This window comes from Heloderma suspectum, chromosome 11 (assembly GCF_057233095.1).
Source record: "Heloderma suspectum isolate Gila_16-S chromosome 11, 16-S_ref, whole genome shotgun sequence".
Taxonomy (NCBI): Eukaryota; Metazoa; Chordata; class Lepidosauria; order Squamata; family Helodermatidae; genus Heloderma; species Heloderma suspectum.
The window spans coordinates 11,842,428-11,859,303 of record NC_139468.1 but is presented as its reverse complement, the minus strand read 5'-3'; the positions used below and the strand labels follow the sequence as shown (position 1 = coordinate 11,859,303).

General features: G+C 38.7%; 1 protein-coding gene across 8 annotated transcripts in view; it reads right to left on the bottom strand.

Annotated features, from left to right (window-relative positions):
- NRG4 (neuregulin 4) overlaps positions 1-16,876 on the bottom strand; it is a 90,750-nt gene that overhangs the window by 17,565 nt on the left and 56,309 nt on the right. For 4 of the 8 annotated variants that reach the window (XR_014785322.1, XR_014785321.1, XM_084816832.1 and 1 more), the window contains 3 exons: positions 12,455-12,522; positions 10,096-10,172; positions 4,687-4,752 (listed from right to left, as the gene is read on the bottom strand). Coding sequence is in view for 5 of the 8 variants with exons in the window: in XM_084816832.1 (XP_084672958.1) it covers positions 4,687-4,696 (10 nt within the window). In the remaining 3 variants the exon portion in view is untranslated. Of the gene's footprint in view, positions 1-4,686; positions 4,753-7,291; positions 7,360-9,952; positions 10,018-10,095; positions 10,173-12,454; positions 12,523-16,876 lie in introns of those variants that run through there. The other 4 variants (XR_014785320.1, XM_084816831.1, XM_084816828.1 and 1 more) reach the window with 2 other exon arrangements.

Genomic DNA, 16,876 nt, shown 5'->3' with positions numbered 1-16,876 from the left:
TGACCGCACTATCATGGCTATCAGGGACATTCAGATCTTTCCTGTATAGTTCTTCTGTGTATTCTTTCCACCTCTTCTTAATCTCTTCTGCTTCTGTTAGGTCCCTGCCTTCTTTGTCCTTTATCATGCCTGTCTTTGCACAAAACGTTCCCTTGATATCTCTGATTTTCTTGAAGAGATCTCTAGTCTTTCCCATTCTATTGTTTTCTTCAATTTCTTTGCATTGTTCATTTAAGAAGGCCTTCTTGTCTCTCCTTGCTATTCTCTGGAACTCTGCATTCAGTTGGGTATATCTTCCCCTTTCTCCCTTGCTTTTCGCTTCCCTTCTTTCCTCAGCTACTTGTAAAGCCTGATCAGACAGCCATTTTGCTTTCTTGCAAAATGCCAAAATCCATATTAAGGTAGTATTTCATGACTTCAACATTGTCAGACTCTTTTTTTATCTCCCCCACCCCCTGCATTTTGTAACATCTTCCTGATTAAGAGATCAGGAGATATCGTAAACTTGCACATTTTTTTTGCAACCACAAGGTCACGTAATAAAGGAAGTATTCTAATGTGGATTTTATCCAGCTACAAAGGTCTTATAATGTTTCTGAACCTTCCTTGAGTTTTACCAAATCCTCAAGAGGGGTAGGGAATTCCATATTTGTTTGGCAGCCACCATCTTTCTACATGTCCTGGTTTTTATTTTCAGTTGCATGGACAGCATTATAAGGAGATGTTCATAATCAGCTACAGAAAGTACACTATGACAGAAGGGAGGAGAGTACTGATGGTAATATATTAAATATCTAGATTAAAAGTTGGCTACTATTAACTAGCATAGAGGCTGAGCTTTAACAAACAAACAAAAACCATCCAGAAATAAACTGTTCAGTCAGGTTAAAAACTGGCCAGATGCTAACCCTAAACTGTGATATTATTTTGGTGACCAATTGCAACTAGCTTCATTTTTAAGTGGCAGAGGAGTTGCTTTTTGGACAGTGCCAGGATCACAGCCATCAGAACAGCCAGTAAGGCTGAAGATATTTCAAGAAAACAAAGGGAAGTCATAACTGTTTGTTTTATTAACACTCTCCAATCTACATCCAGGTTGCCCTCCTCCGCAGGAAAATTAGCACATGGGGGCAGAGCTAGATGGTAGAATGGAAGTGAGGAGCCCATAAACACTGGCTTCTTCACAGTGTCACATTTCTGTCAAAAGATCTGTCTGCAGTAAATATAATTGGACTAAGGAAAAGCTCTCCTTTACTCTGAAGAAATTTCCCTACAGAACATCAAAGAACTTGTACAATTAAAAATACATATAAACAGATATATAGTCTTAAATCTTTATAATGCTGTGAATTAACCAAGCTAGCAGCTCCTCCTTGCTATACATTATATCTATATCCATCTATGAATATTTTGTAAATGAATATTTTGGCAAAAGCCATACAAAGGCACAAATATTACTTTTATAACTTTATACATTAAGACCAAGCGTTTCCATTAAAACAGAATCAGCTTACAGCATCACACACGTGAAAGCTATGTGCTATCTTACAGATTAGGTGTCATAGTCACTGTTATTTCTAGCAGCACCTGAAAATGGAGCAGCAGAATGTCTTTTTTTGGAAACATGGTTCAGCAGGGATAATAAGCTACTTTAAAAATGGTTGGAAAGTTATGGCAATTTCTCATTTCTCAAATACTGAAAAACAAATGGAGTTTAGGTCTTGATATTTCCTGTACATAAATGCTAGCCTCCAACCCTCTCTTTGAATGATTGGTGAAAGTGGAGAAATGTCCTGTACCACAGCCAGTAATAGAAATCTTACATCCTGACTATTACAGCACAGGTAAGAAGTGAGTTATGCCAGGAGGGTGGAGAACAGCACAGTACTTTCCACACAGGTAAGTTGTTTTTATAGAATCATAACCAGATTTGCTTGTTCATCCAGTACTGTTCTTTGCTGACAAAATAAACTCATCCAACCTGAATTTCTATCTCTATTTTTATTCTGATTCTATGAAGTTTGTTGAAGTGTGAATCTGATTTAGAGCAGCAGGATTATGGCCTTTATTATGACAAGTTAATGTCACTAGAATGCAAAATTTGTGTTAGGTTTTTATGCTACATTTAGATGGTTGTAATCAACATAGGCAAGTTAATGGCTTACCAAAGAATTTTGTTAGAGAAAACATCTAGAACAAATATAAGCCCATAACTAGAAAGCTATATATTGTCAATATTTGTACACATTTATAGGCTGCTCTGAGCTATGGACAGACGTCCTATGATGTCACAAATTTTTCACAAATTTTGTAACAGCTGATCAGGAAGTGTGAGTTGTGCAATACTAAACTCCATGTAGCTACTGTCAAGGAAGTGGAAGGTAAACTTGGCTGGGAAAAATTCTCATAAAGGACTTAGGGACAGGAGAGCTATGTGGTATAGGAGGGCTGAAGACAGGAATTTTGGGAGCTAAGCACTGGCCAATGAAGGGGCAGTGGGGCCAAGGAAGTAGGGGATGGAAAGGAAAGAAACTTGTAAGAACTAGGAATAGGACAGACTGTGTGCTGCAGAAAGGCAATGGGTCTAAGGGCTAGGGAGCAAGAAAGCAATAGGGAAATGGTAGCAAAAAACACAAGGCCCAAGGACAGGATGGGGCTACGTCCTGCGTGTGCAGAAAAGTGTATGTGTGCGTGTGTTCATATACTAATTCAAAATAATTAGACAGATATTTGGTTGTAGGTCTCTATTATACTGCAATTCAATAATAATATAGAAATGGTGTTAATATTAATTAAATGCAGAACTAAGAAAACATCTAAAATATGTAGGTTTTTGTATATCCCTGCAAATATGTTAGTTACTATGATAATGACTGTGGCCTTGTCACAAATAAACCATTTTTATATAAAATTGTATTCAATAGATACATCAGAGGGGGAACAGGGCATATTTATTTATATTTTTATCCTGCCTTATTTCAAAGGTTATAGAGTTTCCCACAGGGAAAAAAATAATTTCTTCTAATCCCAAATTTAGTGGTCCAGTGCCTATCAGCTAGGCAGTTACCTACTGAGATAAGGTAGGGGGCTTTCAAGAAACTCCTCAGAAATCCCTTTTTAAAATAAAAAGAGAAATAATCCAAAACAATCTGACAAGGGAGGAACCATGCTTAGTAGTTTCTAGAACCTTCAGAATGTTGAGAGTAGTTGAGCATAAGTTGCAGCGGGGAGGAAAATATGTTTGTGGTGGGAAGGGGAGTTGGCATGCTCAAGTATGCTGAAGGGGTGAATAGATTTGGGAGGATGTGCACCATTAGGTTTAAAAACTACCCCCCCCCCCAAGGTGCTCACATTCAGGACTAGAAGCTATATATCACAGTGGGGAAATATTTCAGGAAAGTAAACAAAAAACAAAACAAGGTGTTCATTTTCATTTTCCCGTTACTGTGTTGCTACCATGAGGTGATAGGGAAAAGCCTTAGTACAGGCCTAATGAGCCCCAGTAAGCTTCGGGGCAATATGTTGCCCAAAAGCAAAGGGATTGTGGAGAGCTTCTTTAATCCTGTGCATTTCCTCTCTTATCCATAGGTAATTCCATACTTTCATTTTCCTCCCAGCTCTTTCTGTATACAAACAAGGGGCAGACACATATGCTGTTCAATATCTGCATCAACATCAGTTCACTATTTGTGCCCATAGGCATATAAGAGTATCGATGTAAACAGATCCCTGTTTGTACCTGAAAATGAGGAACATACCACTGTACGTACATATTTCTACATGTACCTATTTTCACACATCAGGTATTCCAGTCCAAAACTGTAAATGCCTGAGAATATTCTGCCCCATTGTCTTATTTAACCTGCAGCAATAGCCAACCTAAACCTTGTTGTCAATATACATTACACAAACCTTGAATGTTGCCCAAGGAGAAAGATAATTTGTCAGAGGATTTATAGAATTAGCTTCCTTTCCCCTATCCCAATTTTCCTCATCTATTATTTTTTCATAGTACCACATGCTATAAAATAGCACTCTCCATAGCACTCTGGATCTGGTGTTGCATAGTGGCTGAGAAACTAAGGTATTAATGAAGAAATCTCCAGTTTGAATCTCACTTCTGCCATAATTTTTGTGGCCTTAAAGCAAGCCATTCTCTCTAAGTCTCAGCCACCCATCTGAAATATGGGGATAATAATACTTACATGCTATGGTAATAATACCCATATGGCATGGTTAATGTAAGGACTACAAGATAGTGGCTGCAGTTTAACAATCCTCCAACCCAGATTTAAGTGATCCTTCCATAAAAGGATTGCAAACCACAGTTTGATCCTGGATTGGAGGGATGGCTCAAACCTTAGTTTGTCAGTTTGGACATATGGCAAATGGCAATTCGATTTTAAAAATGCAAGTAATGAATTAAGCCTCCCATGCAAGGGGAAGAGAGAGCATGTGAGCACTACACTTGTTCACGACTCACCAAACCATGATTTGGAGGATTGTCTGAATGCAGCCACTGTATATGAAGTGCTTTGAACACTCTAAGATTATTGATTTAGTGGGATGGTCTGACTAGCCACCAAGACAATCAAACCATTGAGCATTCAGATATGTACGAGTGTACATTACTCCAGTGTACATTCCAATGTGTGTTAATATTGCAATAAACGTTCATGAAATTACCTGTTCGCATATTATTCTGACCACAATTTGTAATTCTTGGTCACAGGCTATTCTTCGAAAACTGCCCTGAAGACAAAAACACCGTGTTTTAATCCAAATATATTCTGTCTGATTAAAAAGCTAATTGGATTATTTTCAGTTATGCATTAAAACTGAATAAATTGCCTTACTCACTGCAGACAACAAATACTCATTACCCTTTATGTCAGGGGTGTTGAACCTCAGGCCAACGGGAAAAATCTGGCCCACCCAGGGTCCCAAACTGGCCCTCTGGGGTTCTTTAGGAGGCCATGCCCCCTTCCCTGGCCCCACCCCTTTCCCCTGACCACTGATTGTTTGGTGGTTTCTCAGCATTTGAGAGTTTTTCCCCCATTCTAAAAGGTTCCCAAGACTTGGATATTGGCAGTAAGAGCTTTAAGCTAAAATAGGCTGGTATTTTTGGCCTGCCCAATTTACCCTTGGCCCCATCCACCACAGGAATGCAGCCCCCGAGAACTTCTCCAAACTGAATTCAGCCCTCAGGCTGAAAGAGGTTCAACACCCCTGCTCTATATAAACACAATAAATTTAAATCTAATGGTAAACATTCCCTCACACTGCAAAATTCAGTAATCTTTGTAGCCCAGTGGTATTGATAAAGAAGTGTTATTCTGACTTTTTCAGTGGTTCCTTTGTTCTAGAGGAATTACTATATTTAGGGAATTCTGCTTTGGAGCAAATGTACATGCTCAAGATCTGCAGGAAAGATCCTTTAAGAATCATCTGCTTAATGAAATTAATTGGACAGAGTCAGATGTGCCACCAAACTAGTGCTTTTACACTAGCCCTTTTCTCTGGAATAGCAACCCATTGATCACTCACTTCTATGGAGCATCCAATGATATCATAAGACCATTGCATTCTAGTGTTGTTCTCATGTGTTTTTCAGACCTGGTTTGTGGCAATATTTGTGTAATAGAATACAGTTGCAGCACCACCCTGCCTAGTGTGGACAGGCAAAGCACTATTAAGGGCGCAATCCTATGCATGTTTAGACAGAAAAAAAAGTCCTAAATTCCATGTGCTGGCTGAGGAATGCTGCGAGTTGTAGACCATTTTTCTATCTAACATACATAGGATTACACCCTAAGGCTTCCAAGGACTATTGTGTCTTTAATTAAATATTTCTTGTTTGCAGGTTCAGCCCATTTTTATTGCTTTATCATTAGCTCAGGTGGGGAATTAGACATGAATAGCTTATTAGTTGGTCCTTGAATCTCTCAATTGCACCAATGTAAGTTTCTTTTCTTGTGGCTGATTAATTACTAGTTTGTCATTATTACCATCATCATCTTTTTCTAAATAGTGAAATAGCTATAGGAAACATGGAAGGAAATTGCCACATATGAGTTAAGAAAGGAGCTTGTTAGCCTGAGGGTTCTTGAGGGCTCAACTCTAGAGCCAAAGTATGGTTTGGAATTAGATTTGAACTGGCCTCCCTTAGCCTGCAGACTCTAAGGGCTTCTCCACATGAGGCTTTTATCCTGCTATTTACTGCTCCTTCTACTTCTGGATTCTTTGCAGGATTTTAAATCACCTTTGCAGGCAACCAATAGCAGAATGGCAAAGAGGCGAAAGGGTGCAGGCACGGCATGGTAATACTCCCAGCCCACAGGCATCATCATGATAACCATTCCCCCAACAACCGCCCATACAAAAACAACTCATTGCACCATGGCAGAAGTACACGGGCAGGAGGTGGCGGTTTGATGGCACTACATGAGAAAATACTGCATTTTCCCCATTAAGAAATAGCATGGGGAAATGGAGGGGGGGCAACAGCTGCAGGGCAACAACATCATGTAAACCACACGAGAAAAACCATGACCAAAGAATCACATAAGAAAAACTCATTGTGAAGGAGCCCTAATATATATAAAGTTGCATCCAGACTGCACGGTTGATTTAGGATGGTAGTACTAAACTGGAATGGATTGGGGAGGGGATAGTTTATGTAACTGTTACCAAGTAGCACAGAACTCTCTTGATTGGTACCACTGTGCTGATACTGCTAGACCCTTGTCTGCCATTTGTTCATCACAGGGCTTGGTACAGTTCCTGTGTGGCTTGCTGGTGATGTTAAAAAAAAACCCTCCATCTCCAAGAGGTTTAATAGAGATAATGCTATCTCTTACCATAAATCACTGTAAGGCTGGTAAGGACCTATTAATATGAAGCAATTATACAAACATTTTGTGGAAATGATTTACCCTAAATAGTCTGTCTGTCTGTCTTTTTTCTTATTGTTATTATTTTTTATTATCCCAGTTCTTTAGTCCATTACACTAATGTATATGATTCTCATTATTAAAAAGTAGACTGAAACAGGATATTGGACTGACCTCCAATAAAGGTCAATTAAAGTGAAGCCAAAAAAAAAAGAACACAGGGATCTGAAAAGATTTGGGACTACACGGGAATAGTTATTGTAATGCAGATTTTGCATTAAATACAAAACCCAATTAAAGAAATGTTAAATGATTTATCATATGGATCTTAGCTGATTGATCTATTGATTAAATTTGCATATGAGAAAAAACAGTATTTCTGAAGCAAAAAAGCTTACCTCTTTTCTTTTTTTAGAAGATGCACACATGTGTTGTTGGAGGCATCCTCTTAGAAGAGGCATTCCTCCTGTGTGTGAGAGAAGAGAGAATGCCTCTTTTAAGAAGGTGCTTGTGTTCTGCCATTTTTATGACTGCATGTATGAATGGATAATTGTGGAAATTTTTAGTCAAATTAATGTTTTAATTGGTTACTCTAACCACAAATAAGCATTGCAGCCCTAGATGTAAAATATGCTTGTTTTATTTTTTGTTGAAGTTATATATTTGCAGAATCATGTATCTTTGTCACTTGCAGTTTTCTATAACATTTACATACATTCTTTCTTGAGGTGTCTAATAGTGCCTCTGTGTTAATTCAACCCTTCTTGGGTGAGAATGCACATCAGTTACACTGGGAACAGAAAATCTTGCTGAGCTCATCTTCAAAAGATCATTAGTGAATAGCTTCCATATGAAACATCTTCAGCAACTCTTAAAAGAAATGCAGCTTGACCCTTGCAACACACAACTTCCGGTGGTGCTTATACCAGTTCCCAGCTATTTTTAGTACAGATACTGCAGGTCAGCTGCTGGTTATTAATCTCAATTCAACAATGACCCTCAGTAAAATCATCATGTATCTTGCCCTAGCCCTAAAAGACCTTTACAACAGTAATCATTGGTGTCAAGGTCTCACATGTACCAGGCAAGTTTCCCCATACCAATGACCCAGGTAGAATGTGAACGTTAAAAAACTGTAATTTCTGTAACATGACTGTAGTGTTTTACAACTCCCTATGAACTCTCACAGCATTTGCAAGGTGTGAGGCAACACAAAGTATTGTATTCCATAATGTAACATAGGGGGCAGGGAAAAGGTAGATCACTGGGTGATTTACAGTAGATTGCTAAGGATTTCTGACTCCCGACTGATTAACATCTGGAGTACTCTGTCCAGTTCTGGGCACCACACTTTAAGAAGGATGCAGACAAGCTGGAGAGGGTTCAGAGGAGGGCAACAAAGATGATCAGGGGACTGGAAACAAAGCCCTATGAGGAGAGACTGGAAGAACTGGGCATGTTTAGCCTTGAGAAGAGAAGATTGAGGGGAGATATGATAGTGCTCTTCAAGTACTTGAAAGGTTGTCCAAGAGAAGGCCAGGATCTCTTCTCGATCATCCCAGAGTACGGGCTCAAGTGACAGGAAGCCAGATTCCAGCTGAACATCAGGAAAAACTTCCTGACTGTTAGAGCAATATGACAATGGAACCAATTACCCAGGGAGGTGGTGGGCTCTCCCACACTGGAGGCGTTCAAGATGAGGCTGGACAGCCATCTGTCAGGGATGCTCTAACTTGGATTCCTGCACTGAGCAGGGGGTTGGACTCGATGGCCTTGTAGGCCCCTTCCAACCCTACTATTCTGTGATTCTATGAACAACAGTAACAGCAACATGACACATAACACATAACACTCCTTAAATTATACTGCTGAAATCAATAAAACTTGGGGTAACCCAGAGTGAATTTGTGTGTGGATGGACTGTAAGTTCCATTCAGTTCTGTTACTCAAAACAAGTTCTCGGGCACAACGTTATTTAGAGTACAATCCTATGCAAGTTTAGACAGAAAAAGTCCTACAACTCCCAGCATTCCCCATCCAACCAAACTGGCTGGGGAATCCTGGGACTTGTAGGACTTTTTTTCTGTCTAAACATGTATAGGATTTCATCCTTAATGTCTTTTGAATCTCAAGATTGTAGTTTTAAAAAAAAGTCGATTCAACAATCTTAAAGTCTGCTCACCCCTGAAATTGTAACTTATACAGAACCAAACCCCAAGAGAAAGCCAGGAGAGGAACTAGTGGTGGGACAGCAATCTTTTAAGGAATTATCTTTTTTGCTACTCTGAATTTACAACTCCCACAGCAAGGCTGCATTTACCCTTCAACGTCCTCCAAGGATATCAAAATTTGGAAATCGGTGCATGCCATTGTGCTCCTTCAAGTGAATATTTTTGGTAACTGAATCAACCTAGGCACAATTCCATTTTACACAGGCTTGAGGGAGAGATGGAGATAAACCATTCCAGTTCACTCACAGAACTTGAGCAAACTATGTCCATTACAAAGGTTATCTGGAGCAAACAAAACTTAAAACATAATAAAAACATTCTAAAGGATACCAACTCTCTTTCCATCTGCTACCTTGCAGGGTTAATACATTGTTGTTTAAAAAAAAACAAATTATGAGCCTGATTTCACATTCAGTGCAATCCTATACATGTCTACTCAGAAGAAAGACACACTGAGTTCAAGGGGACTTACTCCCAGGTTGTGTATAAGATTGTAGCTACAGGGAATTCTTGCTAAATTGCTAGCACTGTCCTCAACTAAACAACATCTTTTAAAATTTAGAATATGACAGTTACTAATTTTACAGTTACTTAGTTTGGTTATTTTAAACTTTACATTTCATACTTTACAAAAAGCATCCAGAGTAAAACTGTGCTCTGTGTGTGTGATATACATATATACACAGAGACACAAACATATACATACATATAACTTTTGTGTCAGGAAATTGAAAATCATTCTGCTTCCTGATACTAAATCTATCAGTAGATTATAGATGCTTTGTGAATGAAAGAGTATGCACTTGAACTCAAATAAAACTTACTCACTTGAAATACTTCTATATCTACACTGGAGAACACAGGATCATGCCAACATTGTCAAGAGGAAATGCCTGAAACAATTTTGTTCATTTTAAGTGGTGTGATATAGCATACTGTTTCATCAAAAGGTGAAAGAGATCTATACTTACTGTATAAAAATAATCAGACAATGATGATTCTTGCAAGGAGGGTCTGTTTCTTTACTGATTCTTTAAGTGTCCTGATACTGCAATAGAAACATGAAATGACAACTCCCTGGATTACATAAGCGTGATCACAATTCTTCTGAGTGGCTCCTTTCTACACTTGTATGCTCTATCAACTTTATATATACATACAGAAATAGTGTTAAAATAGTAAACAGCATCAATAAAAAACAAACTAAAATGGCTTACCTGAGTGTTAAAATCCTAAAATGCTTGCACAAAATTAAAATTAAAAACATACACTTAAGTATAAAGCAGAAGCACATTCAGCAGCAAGGTCTGGCATTATGTTCCTGATACTTAGAGCTGAAGGTTTATATGATTGCATAGTGCAACGTGGGTGAGGTTGAGACATAGCCAAAGGTGTACACAGAGGCCAAGTATGGGCCAGGAGTACCGCCCCTTTGTTCTCATAGAATTGCATGCATGTCACTGGGGTTTGATCGTAAAGCGAAAATGCACTGTCAGTGACATTTGTTTGAACTTCAAAGAAGCTCCCAAATAGCAACATAAACAAAGGAAACCAACTCTCTGGTTACAAACATAAATTTAATATACATTTAAGCCTAATGAAGTGTATCTTATCTTAGTAGATAGTTCCAAGCTATTTTGAAATATCTCTCACTCTCTAGCCAGTTAATATAGTGAGTTCCATGACTTACATTTCAGATCAGCTCCTGCACCCAAGTTGATTAGATCTATGCATGTGCACCTATATCTCAAATTCATTCCCATAAGTGATTAGATCTATGCAATTGCCCTTAGGACAACCTATTGCCTACATCATGTTATATATGTGACAATGAGGCTGTCTTTACCAGCTGTCTTTACCACCTGTTTGTCATATCTTTCAGAGAAGACATATCCAAATTCAGAAACATAAATTTTAAATGAATGTACATATTTTGGGGGAGGTGGAATAATAAAATTCTGCATTTACATGTACAGGGCACAATCCAGAAACATTAGAAACAATGGGAGTGTTTGCAATTTAACTCAATGGGATATGGATTACAGCATTCAATTTGCCTGTTGTATGATTTATTATTATTATTATCTTTATCATCATCATCTCTGTAGAATTTGGAATGTAGGGCTTCTAGCTTGTGTCAGGAATATGGCAAGGGAGAATCAGAAACCTGTAAAGGAAAGAGGGAAGATAAAGTTTATGGGCCAAGGGGAGGATTAGGCAGCTGTGCCAAATGCAGACATACCATTTCTTCTCCTTTGGAAAACCATTCTAAGAGGTGCTCTAGTTTCTACAGCTTTACCAGAAGCTGCATTTTCCAATTTGGGGAAGGGCTGTAAGCTCTGTGGTAGACAGCACATGCTTTCCATGCAGGAGGTCCCATGTGCAATCCCTAGCAGCTCAAGGTAAGGATGGGGAAGGCCCTTGTTTGAAACCATGGAAAGCTGCTGCTACTCTGTGTAGTAGTTCTGATACTATTGAGCAAGGTACTTTCATGATACTGGTCCAATGGTTTGATTTATTTAAGGTATCTTCTTATATGCATAGGCATCTACATTTTCAGGGATTCTCCTGAAATCATGTTGACTCTTTTTGAAAAGTGGATTAAAAAAAAAAAAAGGATTGTACAGAAGCTACCACACTTTATTCAAACCCCTTTTTCATTATTCATAAAGTAACTATGGACATGGAGATTGCGAAACCTTCTCTCCCAGGATTTGTGCTGGTTGGGGATGATTATTGGGGGTGGGGGGAGACCTTCATCTCACTGGAAAAAAGTATCAAGTTCATCTCCTCTCTGTAATAATGGATGTTACTTTTCATGCCTTTATTTTTTCCTAGTTTGGGAAGAAGGTTTATTCCTGGAGTAATTGCAAACTACTGAAACCTGCAAAATATTGCTATTGATTTCAGTGGGACCAAAATCCCATCCTTATGGAGGCTGATGATCACAACGCCTGAAAAACTGTGGAATAAAATATTAAATTTAAAGAAATTCAACATACTATTATACAAAAGTATTTATAGGTGCACAGGTGGACAAATATTTGTTTGCATAGTTATCTAAAAATATGTAAAATTAATTTAGATCTCTTTTCTTTTTTCTTGACTCCTTCATATGGTTTTACATTACCTGTAATTATCTAGACATTATAATTTGTATATAATTAGGCAGAAATTTTACTACATCATTAACCTATATATTTTAAAAACTGTTCCTGAGAGTTTTGAAGGTGGGATGGGAGGAGTAAACAGACAACAAAACAGGAATAGGGCATACTGTTTAAACATCCATCTCTCAATACTGTATCTTATGGTAAAATAACAACATACCTCAAAAATGTTCTTCTTTGGGCACTGGATCCAGGACTCATGTCTAGGATGATCTCAACTTTGCTCAGCTAGAGGAAAAATACAGAATAACTTCAGTATCTGCAGCACCACAATTACCTTCCCTAAGCTTAACTGAAACCTTAACAAAAAATGTAACTTCACTGCTTCACTGTGCAATCCTATGCATGTTAAGACAGAAAGAAGTCCTGTCAACTCCCAGTATCTCTCCAGCCAGCCATGTCTACACATACATTGGATTGCATCCTAAATATATTTCCTGTCTCTCATTTTAGAGTCCATCATTAGAGGTATGGTTGCTCTCACAAATCTAAATTGTATCTCAGAGTAATTAATGGAGTCTAAGAATGTTGCCTTAGATATCACTGTAACAGAGATCTAGTGTGGTTTCGTTGGTAGCAGAGAGCCAGTGCACTCACTCCATAATGCCCATCTATCATTACATTAATGCCAAGGTGGGCAGATGCTAGATCATGATCTATTGGTAGATTTCTGGTTAATTTGCAGTAGATCAGCAAGTGTTTCTAGCTCCCAACTGTCTTACAACCCACCCACCCCACTAGGTTGCTAAAAAAGAATGCTTGGAAGAAAAGGTGAATCCAGTTTTGGTACTCAGCATGATCCTGGACTGAGCATGTCCTCAGAGGCATCCCATTTCTTAATTCTTTGTGTATGTCTCCCATCTGAGCCACTACTTTGCATCTGGCTCCAGTTGGTGCCTCTCAGGGTTGCAGTAAAACATAAAGTAGATCTTGCAAACCTGAAGTCTGCCCACCCTTGCATTAATGCATATGGAAAAAACTTTATTCCCATGTTGATCCCCAGGTGAACTCACATCTTTGGTGTACTAAGGCCATGCTGATTAAATAGAGCTAGACTGGAAACAAACTGGGTGGGTCCTCATTAAAATTCTGAAATTTGTATGTGGGGATTTGAATCTCAGATGCTGAATGCCAAGATTTGGAGTGTTATGTGTGGGTGTGTTTCAGCTTGCAGTGGGGCGGGGGGGGGGATGCTGCTTGAGTGGCTGTCCAAATGTTGGTGGGGATTGGAAGCTTTAACAAATTATGAGAAATTCTCCACCAGCTTTTCAGATGTAATATGTATGTGGATATCTGCATATCAAAAGCCAAATTTACATCTTCCTCTCTCCCTAATTTCATATTTATGAAAATATTTCACTCAGTTCCAGGTAAGTTAAGTTATATGTAATACCGGATGCTGCTTTGTGATAAAATACTATTTATTATTTATTATTAAATTTATTAATCTCCCATCTGGCTGGTCACCCAATATCGCTATCAATTTACCCCAACCCTAAAGAGTCACAGTTTTTTTTATTATTAATTATTTTTTTATTATCTTACCTGTCCTTCAAGCTACTTGCATTTTGGATGCGCAGCCATGGTAACTGCTCATATAAACTAGATCTCACAGTTTTGCATTACAAATAAGCATGCTGAACTTGATGTGAAAAAAATGCATACGTCACTGAATCTCTAGCAGCAACTGATTGTCTCAGAGAAACATTTTGTTACATGGTGTAGGAAATAATCTTTCTATCTAGAAATGACAGGATGACTCACTTTGTTTGCAAAATGATATCACTTTACTTGGAACTTTGTCATAAAAATGTGGTGACACATCCATTGACATAGTTAAGGGAGTAGTCAGGAGTTTTCAAAATGGTACTCCATGGCACACTGTTGTTCCACCCTGTCCCCACAGCCATGCACATCCCCTCAGAAAGGCCCCTCAGATCCAGCAAATTAAAATAAAATACAGAAAGTATGCATACGCTGGTTACTCTGATATGACTCCCTTCCCTTGCCGGTAGTTAGATGATGGCTGCATGGGCTCTTGCCCAAAATACAGTTATGTGGAAAGTGTAGATTGAACTGATATGTTGCCTGCCATACATATACAAACACCCTTGGAAAACAATTTATAAGTGTCAAATTTGGTGTCAGCCCAGAGCACAAAAATGCTAGCTATGGATCTGCTTTTTGCACTAACTATAGGCCTCTAGATTCAGCTAGTGATACAGTTCTGTGCAGATGACCCAGTCTTGCCTCTGGACAATTAACTAGTATAATTAATGAGGCAGGCAACAGGGATACGTTGGCTGGGATGCTCTAACTATTCCAGAGGAACAGAAGACAGGGACATTCAACATATTTTTTTAAACACAAATGTAAAACTGGACGTCTATGCTGAGTATCATGAGGGCTTGTCCATGCACCCCTGAGTAGCAGCTGCACTTTTCTTATTTTGCACTACCCCCCACCCCCCATCCCTAAGAGTCAGATCCAAATGAGATCTTAAGCTAAAGCTTCTAAGAAAAAGCACTGCAAGAAAAAGTATTGGGGGGGGGAGGGGGAGACTAAGAAGGTAAACACTTCTATCCCCTTAGGAAGAGTTCTCATCTTACAGAGACTTCTTTTGTCTTCACTCTAACCTTGAAATAGAAAAAATTCTCGCCTTCAAGGTGTTTGTAGTTCAGTTCGATTGATTAATGCACGTGGTACTGACAAAAGTGCAAAAGGCAAAGCTGTGGGCAAGCTGCGGGAGGGGCTATGAAGACTCCTTTGTCAAGATTTTGTATGAAGTGCCCTTAGAGCGGTGCTTATATTCAGCAAATTCTATGTAACTACTATATGTCCATGGATATATTAAAGCTAGAAGCCACGCGAAAGTTCCCAATTACTAGGTGTGTAAAACAATTTGGAACAATCTTCTTCAATTGGTTGTGAAAACACAGGATTTTGACAGGAAAAGAAAATATGAAGCATACGTTTTTATTCTAGTGCCTCTGTTGTGACTCTTGGGGGATTTGGAATGGTTAGCCTCTACAATCTTGAAGTGCTGACATTTTCCTCTGCCACAACCAGAGATAGGACACCAATATCTGATGGAATGAATTTATGCCCCACTAACATTTCTTTTTGAGAGGATTGAAGGATAGCTTTGACCTATAAAGCCCTAAACAACTTGGGACTTGAAGAGCTAAAGGATAACATATTTCAGTTTGAACTTGCCTGATTAAGACCTCCAGAGAGCAAACTCAGAAGACCTCAACCTCCTGAGGTGAGCTGGGTGGCAACAAGACACATGGCTTTTTAGTTGTGACACCTTGATCGTGGAAAGTCCTCCCCACTTTCCATTCACTCAGCATTCTCCATTATGGGTTTCAAATACTGGTTAAAACATTTATTTGTACAGGCTTGTAATAGCATTAGGAACCCTTCAGTGTATTTGCTGTTACTGGGTTTAAATGTGTTTTAATGCTGTTCCTGAACATCCTTTTCTTCTGCTACTGTCTTTTTTCTATTGCTTTGTTAATAATAATTATTATTATTACTATTATTATTATTATTTATAAAGCGCTTTGCTACAAAGTGCTGTACATAAAAGAATAACTTGACAATTTAAAATACATAATTTCAATGATTCTAGTACAACTTAACTAAAAAATACAATATTATAACAATAGTCTTAATAACCCAAATACATATGAAAGCCATCAGCATAATTTACTTCAGAAACAACCAACCATTCCCCTCCTGCTCAAAAAGATAAGTTTTCAGACCTTTCTTAAACACCTCCAAACTCTCAGTTAGCTGACTAGTTAGACATAGTTTTCTGTCTATTGTTATTGTATTTGAAATATGCTATAAACTGCCTAAAAAATCAAGATTAAAAATATAGTTTAAAAAAATGCATTAAGGAAAGAATTGGTCAGGCTAGTGACTTGTTTTAACCACTTTGGGTCCATCTTTGTTTAAGAAAAATGGGATACAAATTATTAAAACAAATAAACAAACTTCTTGTAGTGTATAGTTTGGTTCATTTTCTTGAGTTGTCTGGCATTGTCTGCTCCAGAGACAAATGAATGTGGTATGTTTTGTTCAGTCCTATGGCATGTCTGCAAGGGAACTTTTTCTCTCTCCATCTGGAAATTTAGGGTCTTACTGGGTGGGGAAAGTTACCTTAGAAATCCCAAGTCCACATAGTACCTTGAGTTTGGTAGACAGGGTAGCACAGATTGATCAGATCTGGACAACATGCTGCAGCTTGTTCTGCGTTATTTACCCCATGATGAGCCGCGGCACCTGCAGGTGCCATATTGCATATCCAACCCCTACTCAGGGGTTGTTGTGTTGCGCACACCTGGCAAGTGTGGGTTATGTGAGATTTAAACAACCGTTGCATAGCCCAAAAACAGACCGTGGGCTATGCGAACAGAGGTTGAATATTCAAAATGGCGGCCGCACACCCCCTGCAGCTTCACCATCTTCACCATCATAACCCATGATAGGCTGTTGCGTTGTGCGAACAAGCCCACAGACTCTGCTTCCCATCCCATCTGCTATGGGCAAATGGGAAATGGACTTGTGTAAATTC